The sequence below is a fragment of the Takifugu flavidus genome, chromosome 13 (assembly GCF_003711565.1).
Source record: "Takifugu flavidus isolate HTHZ2018 chromosome 13, ASM371156v2, whole genome shotgun sequence".
NCBI lineage: Eukaryota > Metazoa > Chordata > Actinopteri > Tetraodontiformes > Tetraodontidae > Takifugu > Takifugu flavidus.
Window position 1 is genome coordinate 3,650,320 of NC_079532.1, and position 12,537 is coordinate 3,662,856.

The window sequence follows — 12,537 nt, forward strand, 5'->3', positions numbered from 1 at the left end:
GATATTTGCTAGTCAAATGAATCTGTAAAATTAGTTTTAGCAGAGTTTGGGCTGCATTAAAAACCAAATAGCACAAATCCGTGCAACATTAGTCCAGTCAGGTTTATTCCAGCAGCGCATTTATGGAATCTATTGTTGGAATCCACTGGCCAGGATCTTGTTCAAGACAATTTGATTTATTCAAAGATTCTCCACATTCTTCCTCTCCCCCCATCACAACTGCAGTTGCTGCTGGATGCCAAAGCCAACGTGGAGGGATCTCTCCAGGACGGGATGGAGAACTACACGGAGACGCCGCTGCAGCTGGCTGCTGCCGCAGGTACAGAGACACAGTCTGAGAACACAACAGCCACAGGTTGCAGCACCCGACTGTCAGCTGCAGACGATTGCACAGAAAAATCCACCTTTTCTTTTCTACAAACTCTTTATAACGATCAGGTAACTTTGAACTGGTGAGCTTGCTGCTGGAGCGGGGAGCAGACCCCATGGTGGGAACCATGTACCGTAATGGCATCTCGACGGCACCGCAGGGAGACATGAACTCCTACAGCCTGGCAGCAGCTCACGGACACAGGTGGGTAGCACACGTGCAACAGCACATGGATTGATAATGATAACAGCAGCACAGGCTTTTGTTTTAAAGTGGCGGTGGTGATAAGTAAAGCATGCCCTAAAAGATGTGGTCCTTGATATGCGCTCTGTCTTGTTTCCTACATTAAATAATTGCACATTTGTGAATCGTGACAATAGTTGTAAATTTACTCAAACACGTGTGCAGGTATTAATTTCCTGTACCTGATGACACTGGACAACAGAATGAAGCCTCATTAAAATCCATCAAACAGTCAAACCACCTCTTTATTTGTGCTTTTATTCCTCCAGGAATGTGTTCCGTAAGCTGCTGTCTCATACAGAGAAAGGGAAAGGCGATGTCTTATCCCTGGAAGAGATTCTCGCTGAGGGTTCGGAGCTGGAGGGGAGAAGTCCGTCTCAGATCGACCTGATCCGAACCGGGAAGGCCAAACTGAAAGCCCTGAAAGAAGCCATGTACCACAGTTCAGAACACGGACATGTGGACATTACCATAGACATACGGAGCCTCGGTCGGTTTAAATACGAATATCCATTCCCTTCCAGTTGTCATTTCCAGCTTCAACCATATCTATATTTACATTTATGTGTTCCTCACTTCCCAGGGGTCCCCTGGACTTTGCACACTTGGCTGGAGTCTCTGCGGACGTGCTTCTGTCAGCACCGACGACCTCTGATCCAGGGTCTCTTGAAAGAGTTCAGCTGCATCGAGGAAGAGGAGTACACCGAGGAGCTGGTCACGCACGGCCTTCCCCTCATGTTTCAGATCCTCAGGGCCAGCAAGGTACGAGACTCCCACCATCACCTGGACAAATTCAATATTTAGAGACTCAAAAAATCGTCACTATTTTGTTATCAGCCGTTTAAAAACAGCCAAGGTCAAACACTTGAGGAGTTTGTAACACCACCGTAGCTGTCGGTGTGGAGTCACAGGGGAGAATAAAAAGAGAGAAATTTCCTAAACAATGTTCCTCGGAAATGGTAACTTCGACAGGAACTTGTTGAGGGTCACTGATGTCGAGGGAAGACAGGATAACGGAGTCATCTCGGGCCTGCGTTTGTGCATAAAACATTTAACAGGGGACGACGGAGCCGTGTGCGATGTGCTGAAAGATAAAAGAACATCAGATAAAAGTCTGGCAACAAAAGCCAATTAAAATGTTCATAAGTCTGCAAATGACAGCAGGATCGATACTCCCCTCTCTGCGAGGAAGGTGCTTTAGCTGTTTTTGTTCCAGTCTGTCCATATTAAGCCACCGTGTGTGGTGTAGCAACTTTCTTAAGTCTGTGGAGTGGATGTAAACTGCACAATGAAAATACTTCTATGCTCCTGATTGTGCTTGCTTTCATCAGAGCTCATTATTGTGCGTTGTGCGTCCCTCTCAGCTTCACGGAGACAGTCACCTCCTCAATGTCATGATTCATGACGAGCAACCTTCCCCTCTGGTTCTGCTCATCGGATCAGTGATGATTTCTCAAGCCCCAGCTTCTCTGTCATTGCTGTTGGGAAAAAAACAGAAGAAAACAGTGTTGATGATGTCCCCACAAGGACACCTTGGCCCTCAAAGAGTTACTGCAGTCATTGTGTCCTTGTGTTTGGCTTTAAGGTGCCACTGGATCTGCTCACTCCACCGTCAGGACCAGAGACATCAGTTTTCTCTGAGGCCACTGTGACACCCCCCAAAACCTACACACACCCAACAGAAATATTCAATTAAAAGCCAGGTTTTCTCCAAGATGCCCACCGCAGCTCAGTTTATTACAGGTTTTTGTTTTTGTCCCAGGCATATAGTCCAGGGGGATTCTTAATTAGTCACCTAACCTTGAGAGGGAAACTGGGGCATTAAAGCACCACGGAGCTACGCGCACCTGCAGTAAACAGAGCACGCACTTCTCGCTGCAGGGATTAGCACTCAGAAGAATAGCATGACAGGTGTTTGTGTCTTGGTGGATACACACCGGATCTGCTGCAGGTGGTGAGGTTACAGAAGCGAACTGCTCATTTGCTCTGGGTGGATTTGGGGGTGTTTAATGGCTCTTTGTTAGCTTCGTGCTTTTGTAAGAGATGACAGCCTGACTGCACACAAGGGAACGCTACATGGTCTCACCTCGCTGCCACAGATAAATGACTGCAGTTAGGAGTTACCTGGTTTGATAATCTCTAAAGAAAAAAGGTTGAAAAAGCTCTATGAGGAGTGCCTGTTTTGTTGGAACATCGTGAGCCAAAAGCCTGCCGAAGCCAGCCAACTCTGTGTGGGTAATTATGTTTTGGATGGTTGTGTAGGAGAGGATTGTTGTAGTAAGTGCCAGTGTTCTTGTCAAATGTTGAACTTTGGCTATTGACTGAGTGTTGTCTGCCTAAACAGTTTTTCCTCACATGTTTTATTTTGACAGAACGAGGTGATCAGCCAGCAGCTAGCAGCCATTTTCACGCAGTGCTACGGTCCTTATCCTATCCCCAAACTGGCAGAGATCAAGAGGAAGCAGACATCTCGCCTGGGTATGGACCTCTGTTGGTGTTTTATTTACTTTAGAGATAAAAAAATTTAAAAAAAAACTATTAAAGCAGCTGCAACAGAGACACCACTTCTTTTTTTTTAATGCAACTTTATTTACTTGGACTTAAATAAACTCTTTAGGTGTGGCTGATTATACCGCCATCTGGTGTTCATAAAGGGGAAAATAATTATAAAAGCTGCAGAATTATACACTCATTAACCCATTAACCTTTTAATATGATGTTACATTATTATTGTACTGTCTTTCAGATCCCCACTTCCTGAACAACAAAGAAATGTCAGATGTCACATTTCTGGTGGAGGGGAAGCCTTTCTATGCCCACAAAGTCCTTCTCTTTACTGCATCCAATAGGTCCATTTTTTTCAAATGCGCACACACACACGCACACACACACATACGCATGCACATTAAATGAAGCTGGTGGATTTCTATTGATTGGTGAGAGCTTATAAATCTAATGGAAAAGTGCGGCTGAATCAGGTTAGAAAAATTGTCCAGAAGTTCTTTTCTGATTGTGAGATATAATGCACGAGCTGGGACTTTAAGTACATTATTAAAGAAGATGGAAAATCAATTCTGCTCCAGCATAGACAGTCATTTAATTTAAAAAATGGTGAAGATGTCAATTTCACTCCAGCATCATCTGTCAGTGTTCAACGAGGGGGGACATATTATTCAATATGTGGCACTTAAACTGTTCTCAGAGGAAGATGCTCTTTAAAATGTGTTTTAAAGTGAATCATGTTTCTCAACACTAAAAAAACAACCCAATTTTTTTTTGTGTGTCTTCCTGACTCTCAAGGTTCAAAACTCTGCTGGCAAACAGACCTTGTGGGGAAAACACGTGCATTGAAATCAGCAATGTTAAATATCACATTTTTCAGGTGAGAAATAGCTCAATGGCTTTTAAACTACACAGTCTCACACCCTCCTCTGTATATTCATCCTGTGTTGATCCGTGGATTGCAGCTTGTGATGCAGTATCTTTATTATGGAGGGACTGAGACTCTGCACATCAGGAACACTGACATTATGGAGGTCGGGTTATTTATATTTAGACAGTTCAGAATCGCAGTGTCACCTAGTGCATCAGAAAGAGTCCTTTTCAAACCTTTGCATTCTAAATTTAAATGTGTCTTTCCAGCTTCTGTCTGCAGCTAAGTTCTTCCAGCTGGAGGCCCTGCAGAGACACTGTGAGATTGTCTGCTCCAAGAACATCAACACAGAGACATGTGTGGAGATCTACAACCACACCAGGGTGCAAAATACCTCCAACTAAATATAGATATTGATAATATAAGCTAAATGCACCAACATATGTATAAGATACACATGCATCAACCAAGTAAAATCTGTCTCTTTGTATGTTAGTTAAGAAAGAATGCACCAAATCCATCTGATGGATATTCTTGATTATATTTCCTTCTCAGTTTTTGGAAGCTCCTGACCTTGCTTCCTATATCGAGGGCTACTTCCTGAAGAACATGGTGATCCTGATTGAGCTGGAGCCGTTTAAGCAGCTGTTGTACGACGCGCCCCCTGACAGCCCTGGCAGCGACATCCTCCAGGAGCTGGAGAAAACTCTGGCCCTTCGCATCCAATCCATCCACCTTTCCTCCTCCAAAGGTTCCGTCGTCTGACCTCCCGACTTCTTTCATCGCCACGGCGGCGAGTTTCTATTCAGAGCCACATGCATCTGACAGTCAAAGGGAAAAAGCAAAACTTGTGAACAGTTTCTGTCTCTGCCTCATCAGTCGCTTGTTTGCTTACCAGTCTGCCTTGGTATGAGTTACAGTGATGTACAACCGTTCATACGATGAATGCATTCTGCCACACTGCAAAAAGCAAAACAACTCAATGCAAGAGGTTCCTAATGTTCTCAGCTGGACGTTCCTGTGTGTTACATGTTGAATGAGGCGGAGCTAAAGGGGGAATAAAAGCATAGTTCAATGTTCATCAGTAACAGCAATATAAGCCATCCGTGTTCTGTCTCCTGGTTCTCAGGAAGAACACCCGACTCGTGCTTTCACTGTTTGCTTTAATGTTTGCTTTAATGTGTACAGAATGACAGAGTTTTTATATTTTGAAGCTCATTCTGCATTTCCTGCGCTGAATCCTTGCAAAGCCAAACCAGAGACGACATCGAGCAGCTGGGCAAAGGTTTTTCCTCCATCCACTACTGTGTAAATTTTGTTCATAAAAGACAGAAGCTATTGATAATGTAAGTTAATGTATATATCCACATGTGTTTCAATGCTATGTAGCGCTGTAAATCTTTCGAACATCTGTGTTTAAATGTTGCATGTCGGCGGAGCGGCTTTTACATGTAGACACACAAAACTCGAGGCAAAGGTATTTTCTCATCAGCATGGGTCAGTAAATGTGTCAAATGATGTTGTCACATTGTGTGTGTGTGTGTGTGTGTGTGTGTGTGTGTGTGTGTGTGTGTGCGTGTGTGTGTGTGTGTGTGTGTGTGTGTGTGTGTGTGTGTGTGTGTGGTTTGGAGCCCATTTGGGGTCTACGTCCCCTCAGTGCACATAAAGTATGTGTGGTTTGGTCCATCTTTCCCCTATAAAGATTAAAATGATGAATCAGCCCAGGCTGGTTTAAAAACAGCCAAAATTCTGGGTCTGCGTCTTGCTTGATGTTGACTTCTGAACCTGCGGTTCTGTTCTCGACCTCCTGATGGTTGGATCTCAGCTGGGCTGTGATTGGCGACCGTGAAACCGTGAAATCAGAGGAGGAAAAAGAAGGAAGGAAAGTGCAGATAAGATTAATCTATGTACATCCTCAGATTCTAACAGCACAGTAGATCATAAAACAGTGTTTATTCAGGTTTATGATGCATGTCTATGTTATATGTGTTAATTTCCAGTGTAAAAAATGTAACTTAAAATCCTATTTATATGCAAGATTCCTGCAGACACATATTTATTACAGGACTAGTAAATGTCTGCTTGGCCAAGTTAGAACTATCCAGGTGTCAAACCTTGTTTCCTGCAAGTCGATCTAGATATTACTGAGAAGTCATCAAATGTAAGCCTAATTTCTTATACGAATGGAAAAGAGGCAAATGAAAATTAAATTAGAAGGAAAAGGAAAAACTTAAATAGGCTGGAAGAAAATGTGTGTTTTTTTGTGTGTGTGTGCATGTGTAAACTAAATATAAATATATTTATATAGATATATTTAGTTAAGTCTAAACAATGCTCACTTGGTTTATGAGTTTAAATGAGGCCTGTAATGTACAGGAATTTGTTAAATAAGTGGTTAAACTGAAGCCGTAAAACTTGTTCTGTATTTATTTGACCCCATCGTTTATTTGTTCTTTTTTGTGTTGCATTCTGATTTGGGTCATATCATTTTCTCTTCAGTGCCCTTTAATCTATCCTGAGGTCTGTCCTAAAATACTTCTTATATCATATTTGGATTGCTGTGTTTATGTGTGTGTGTGTGCGTCTGTGTGTGTGTGTGTGTGTCTGTGTGTGTTTGTGTGCGTGTCTTTGTGTGTGACATTCGAATGGTGAGGAACATGGTGACAGGGATTGTTAGGTAGTCACCATGGTTACCACTGGCCTGAAGCAATGTTATGCTCAGTCTGCTGCACTGTGTTAATAAAGACTGAATGAAAACTTGAGTTGCACCTACACGTCATCTGCATGCCTACACACAAACACACACACACACACACACACACACACACACACACACACACAGCATTGAAAAACAAGATGTTTCACGCCACAATGGGAGTGATGAGAAATGTGATTTAAAGAAGAAACGGGGCATAATCAGCTTTAGCTGATTCAGGCCAGCATCTCATTTTTAAAGCACTGCTGGGCATCTAAATTTACTGGGCTGTGAACAGCAGCCAGAGGGACGTCATGAGTGGAGCCCCACAGGGGGACACACTCAATTATTCAGGCCAAAAACAATGGTTTGACAGCGTACAAGTGTGGTTTAAATGGCTTTCTCGCTTCCTTTTCATAGATTGGACTTTGTCATATACTAGGAAATCATGTCTGAGTGTCTTCTGCTCTACTTTTTGTGCGTGCATGTCCATGAGCTAACGAGAGGGCAAAAAGGATGTTTGCCTGACTAAGTCTGCCCCCTGCTCGAGCCCCTCCGTCCTCCCCTTGTTGTCATGCACAGACACTCTCCCTTTGGCACAAAGTAGGCTGGCAGCACAACAGCCGTGTGTTTTAGCTCCACGCTTTGAAGGACTCCAAAAAAAAAAAAAGAAAAGAAGAAAAAAACTTTTCAGAGTTGTTTCTGAGGAACATCATGTAAAGGGAGAGAGAGAGAGATAGGAGGGGGAGGAGAGGGCAGCAGAATGAGGGTTATGGGAAGAGGAAAGAGTTGCAGACAAAAACAGGCTGTCCTCCATGTGCTGCTTTGATTTCATCGATTAGAGGAGACTTCTATTGGAAAATACCTGGTGGAGGCTTCAGAAGACCAACAAAAGGTGGGTGAGAGCAGAGAAATATCAGGAGAAAAAAGATTAAAGTGACCATTAAACAAGGAGGCTTGATTGGGACGAACTGTGAAATTATGTAAATTCATTTGAACAAATGAAAGTTACACAAATATCTGAGCAAAATTGTTGCAGTCTCTGATATCCAGTTTTTCTAAATAAGATATTAACAGCAGCCCAAGTGGAACAATTTGTACAGAAAATTGGTTTTAGTAGTCTCCAAATTCTCTATTCTGAAATCATGCATGAAATTTCTTACTTTTGGAGTATTAAAGGTTATGCAGATTCGCAGTACAAACCTACACATTTGACGTCAAGTGGAGAAAAAAGAAAGAAATAACAAATTCTGCACACTCCTCTTGTTGTTTAGTCAGCTTTTCTTTAAAAACATATATTCATATTAACTCAACATATATTTATTCCATGCTTCTAACCAATGTTGGGTTGAGCTACAGTCTTTTGTGTGAACTCAGAACAGCAAACCTATGACAGCTGAATACTCATAATGTTTAAATTCGATTTTCTCCTCCTTCCCCAGCTGTATACACACCCACCAGCCGTCACACTGATGGACTGCAGCGAGATGTCAGCCAGGGAGGAGTTCACCTATAGTCACATGCCCATGCTGGAGAGGAACGGAGGGACACTGGGCCGGCGGGGAGAGAGAGTATACAGGCCTGAGAGGGACAGCTACACCGTGGATGTGAGGGCCAGTGATCTGCAGCTGGACCATCCGGAGCCTCTGAAACACCCCTGCTTCAGCTGCAGGGCCTGGCTCTACAGCGTCCTCATTGGGGTGAGTCAACGCACAACACTGGTGGGATTAACTTGCTCTGCTTGTTTGTCACTATCTACATGTGTCCACAGGGCAGCCTGCTCATTACTTCTGGTTTCTCTCTGTATCTGGGAAATGTTTTTCCTGTTGCTATGGACTACCTACGCTGTGCAGCAGGTGCGGTAAGTGACCATCGTGACTGGTGTTGAAATGATTTGACTGTTACGTCAAAGGCAGCATTTGGGGCTGATTTGGTGTTCTTCTGCTCAGGGCTTCCCAGCAGCCATAGCCAGTTTTGCCATTGCAAAGAACAGGAACGTCGCAGTGAGTAGACGCTTTGTTGGATCGGGAGCTAATGAATAGACACGTGGAATAACTACTATTGCTTCTTTCCAAGGTGTCGGACTTCCAGGTGGTCTACGTGTCCGCGTTTGCCGTGACGACCACCTGCCTGGTTTGGTTTGGATGTAAACTGATCCTGAACCCTTCTGCCGTCAATGTAACCCCCCACCCCCACCCCCCATTTTTTCCCTAGTTGCGTGACTTTTTTTTCACACTTGTCCATGAGCAGCTGAGCCTCTGTCTCCTTGTGTTCAGATCAATTTTAACCTCATCCTAATGATCCTGCTGGAGGTTTTGATGGCCAGCACTGTCATCTTGTCTGCCCGATCTGCAGAAGACTGCTGCTGCCACAGGAAGGTCTGTGTGTGATATAGAAGGAGAGTGAGAGATCTTAATACCCCCACCATCATCTCATTCTTTCGTTTTATTCCTTTTCTGATTCTGTCCATCCATTAGCCAGTGAGATATGACAGACCTATGGTCGTAACTCCTGCTGTCTTCCCCACGCGAGTGCTTAAAGCGTATTCTGTGAGTACCATGATGCTAAATCTGTCAGGTTCCTTCGTTCCTCCGTTCAAGAAACTTTTCTTTCTTAGGTGATCGAGGTCATAGTTGGAATTTCATCTGTATTTGGAGGAATTATTGCACTGAATATGGACGCTTTGCTACCTGGCCCGTACTTGTCTGTCACATTTTTCTGGATTCTTGTGGCTGTAAGTTTATTTTTATGCTAGTCATTTTACAATAACGACTTATTTAAGATCGGATCCGTAACAAAGATACTTCCATTTAACCCTTCCTAGTGTTTCCCAAGTGCTATTGCAAGTCACGTTGTATCAGAATACCCCAACAAATGTCTGGTGAGTAGAAGCCAAAGTTTGATATTATAGTTGTGCTCTGGTTTGTAGAAAATGTCGATGGCCGTTACTGTATTCAAAAATGGGTATAAATACATGAAACTGAATGAAAGAGAAGCTTCTGCTTGTGTCTAGAGTAATGAAGAGTCGGTGCTGTCTTTTTTATATTCATTGTTCTTTAAAACTTAAAACTCTTACGACCTGTTGTCTATTTGAGTATCTAAAGGCTAAATTTATGCCAGCCGCCTATAATCCTGGATCTCTGAGCCGAAATAACTTCCATTCGTCACATGTTGTCATGACGTTCTCAACTTGTCTTCCCGGCCCGCGTCAGGTGGAGGTTTTGATCGCCATCAGCAGTGTGACGTCCCCGCTGCTCTTCTCGGCCTCTGGCTTCCTCTCTTCAAGCGTGATCAGCTTCATTGAGATATTCCTCCACGATGTGCCCACGTCCAAGGTCAGTCCAGTCAATGGAGGCATCTAGCAGACCTGGAGCACCTTTTAAACTGTAATCTGTGCACGTGTGTGTGTGTGTGTGTGTGTGTGGTGGTGTGTGTGGTGTGCGTGTGTGTGTGGTGTGTGTGTGACCCAGCAATCTTACGACATCCTGCTGCTGATCCTGATGGTGCTACTGCTGGTCCAGGCGGTCCTGACCTCAGCCACGGTGGTGCACTGTGCCTCCTACAAGAGTCAGCTCCGGATGGGTTCTGTCGACAGCGACGACAGGGCGCACACGACCAAACATTACTGCGAAGTACGCCAGGACACGAATAAACGAGTTACAAAATGATGTAACAGTGACCAACTTGTCATATATGCCATAAACTGATGTGTTTCCTTCCTTCAACAGCAAATATCCAACGGTACGCTGCAAGACTTTGACAAAGATAGAAACTGGAAGGCAGTCATGGTTCAAATGGCCCAATGAGCCCCTGCACAGAGGATGATGACGACGAAGATCATAGTGAAACTGAAGAAAGTAGGATAAACACGGGCAATGGTATATGAATTGGATACAAAAATGGTGGGATGAACAGACTTACATTAGATGGAAAAAAAATATCAATATTTGCACATATAATCGGAGAATTTGTGTTTGATCTTTTATTTCTGTGGTTTTTGTACTATAAATTTGACATGGGCGACGAATCAAGTCCGTTATACACCGAAGAGCATCGTCAAAAATAAGAAATATTTTTTATGTGTTAGTAAATTTGTTCCATGGAGTAGAGTTTAAATAGCCCCATTCACTGTCTATATTTCCAGAAGATTTTTTTTTATGATCTACATACTGATCTACAAAAAGATTTGGGCAGGTTGCTTTGTCTCTTTCTAGGATTTTCTGCACAGATACAGCAGTTCATTATAGTTAAAATGATTAACTGTGTTCTAACAAATTTGATACTTAATTCCTGTAAAATGACTGACATTTTGTCATATATATGTCATATATGGTCTTTATACATATAATAATAAAATAGTCCTTATTTTGAAAATCAGTTTTTTGTTGCCATCTGCTTTAAAATGTACAAACACCACCAAGCAGGCTAAAATAATGAAGATATGCTACAGGACCTCATCTGATTTGACATTTTTCCACTTTCAGTGGGCCTGAAGGAAAAACTTCCAGTCGTGACTTTTCTTTTTTATTCTGGCTTGCACACTGATAGGGTCAGACATGTGTACAAAGATGATCAAGTTCATGATGTTTTATTTTTGTTTCATTTCTTTGTTCCTTTGTATCTTATGACTCACTATTACCTCCCAGGCTGCCTGTCATATTACTATTGAAATAATAAGAATAAACCTTTAGGCATCCATATTCAAGTAAAAGTGCATAGATGATGTTGAATTATTAATGCAAAAATGGCAGTAAATTAAAATATTAGTACTTTGCTATCAAGCTTTCTTGTGTGGAACTGTGAAGTCTGTTGTCAATATAAATATTAGATAGTGAAATTTTTATGAAGTTATATTAAATATCCCCTTTTATTAAAAATTCTACTTTCTCCATTTGAGACATTAAATAGTGTGATGGATATATTTTGTAGTCAGTATTGATACAAAAACCTCAAAAAGACATTCATTCAGTCTTCTCTAACTGGGGTTTAATCATAGTAGAATTAGATTACAGTTTAACATCAGTTTGATACAGATGGCACTTTATTGCAGAGCATTATGTTTTAGCATTTTGTGCTAAAATAAAAGCTCATACAAGTATAAAACTGAATAAACGAGAATAATAAATCACAAGGTGTTTATGCAAGAGGGGACTACATCACGTCTCTGCAACCGTGAAGAGCAAAGGGAGAGAGGGAGGGAGGGAGAGAGAGAAGGAGGGAGAGAGAAAAGGAGAGAGAGGGGGAGGGAAAGAGGGAAAAAGAGAGAGAGACACAGAGAGAGGCAGCTTCCTTACTTCCTTAACCGGTAGAAACCGGCTTGTGAAACACTAGACTGCTGCAAGCAGCACATACTGCATATGCATCACCACCAGGTTTTTTTTTTACTGCCTCTAAAGCAGTAATATGTAGCAGTGTATATGTCACATATACAGTGATTTCATCAAAATTGTATGGAAAACCATTTATATATTTACGTGTTTGTATCATTATTATTGTAATTATTAGTGTTATGCCCTATATACAGTTTGCATGTATTGACGTACTTAGATCATAAGGTATAGAGTGATGGTTAAACTGTATATATTTTGCACATACTCAGTAATTAGGCATGTAAAAAAAAAAGGAAGCAAAATATAAGTTGTTGCAGCTTTTCGGTGTTTTCTATGATTCTGCTGCGAGTTTGCTACTCTTTGTTATTTTAGGAGACTTAATATTATATTTTTGGATTTCCATAAGGGGTGTTCGCCACACCCTGGCTTTGTGAATGGCAGAGATAACGTCCATTCGCCGATTGCACGTGATTCTGCTGGGTTGGAACCAGAATGATAGACGGGCTGCTGTAACCTATCCAGCCTG

General features: G+C 42.3%; 2 protein-coding genes across 3 annotated transcripts in view; both read left to right on the plus strand.

Annotated features, from left to right (window-relative positions):
• btbd11b (BTB (POZ) domain containing 11b) overlaps positions 1-6,748 on the plus strand; it is a 45,844-nt gene extending 39,096 nt beyond the window's left edge. For both annotated transcript variants that reach the window (XM_057051363.1, XM_057051362.1), the window contains 10 exons: positions 226-319; positions 439-574; positions 883-1,103; positions 1,197-1,375; positions 2,986-3,091; positions 3,360-3,462; positions 3,914-3,995; positions 4,081-4,149; positions 4,256-4,369; positions 4,542-6,748. In XM_057051363.1, coding sequence (XP_056907343.1) covers positions 226-319; positions 439-574; positions 883-1,103; positions 1,197-1,375; positions 2,986-3,091; positions 3,360-3,462; positions 3,914-3,995; positions 4,081-4,149; positions 4,256-4,369; positions 4,542-4,751 — 1,314 coding nt within the window. In that variant the 3' untranslated portion in view covers positions 4,752-6,748. The remainder of the gene's footprint in view (positions 1-225; positions 320-438; positions 575-882; positions 1,104-1,196; positions 1,376-2,985; positions 3,092-3,359; positions 3,463-3,913; positions 3,996-4,080; positions 4,150-4,255; positions 4,370-4,541) is intronic.
• A 609-nt stretch (positions 6,749-7,357) lies between these two features.
• Positions 7,358-11,462, plus strand: mlc1 (modulator of VRAC current 1). Its single transcript, XM_057051365.1, has 12 exons — positions 7,358-7,576; positions 8,124-8,381; positions 8,453-8,542; positions 8,631-8,684; positions 8,758-8,859; positions 8,958-9,059; positions 9,159-9,230; positions 9,299-9,415; positions 9,506-9,562; positions 9,894-10,016; positions 10,152-10,313; positions 10,410-11,462. The coding sequence occupies exons 2-12, from the start codon at positions 8,154-8,156 to the stop codon at positions 10,485-10,487; spliced, it is 1,185 nt and encodes a 394-aa protein (XP_056907345.1). The 5' UTR covers positions 7,358-7,576; positions 8,124-8,153; the 3' UTR covers positions 10,488-11,462.
• Positions 11,463-12,537: the final 1,075 nt, after the last annotated feature.

Coding starts and splice junctions, on each gene's coding strand:
- mlc1 (XM_057051365.1), top strand. CDS start 8,154: ATGGACTGCAGCGAGATGTCAGCCAGGGAGGAGTTCACCTATAGTCAC. Junction 8,382..8,452: donor TCTACAGCGTCCTCATTGGG/GTGAGTCAACGC, acceptor ATGTGTCCACAG/GGCAGCCTGCTCATTACTTC. Junction 8,860..8,957: donor TGAACCCTTCTGCCGTCAAT/GTAACCCCCCAC, acceptor CCTTGTGTTCAG/ATCAATTTTAACCTCATCCT.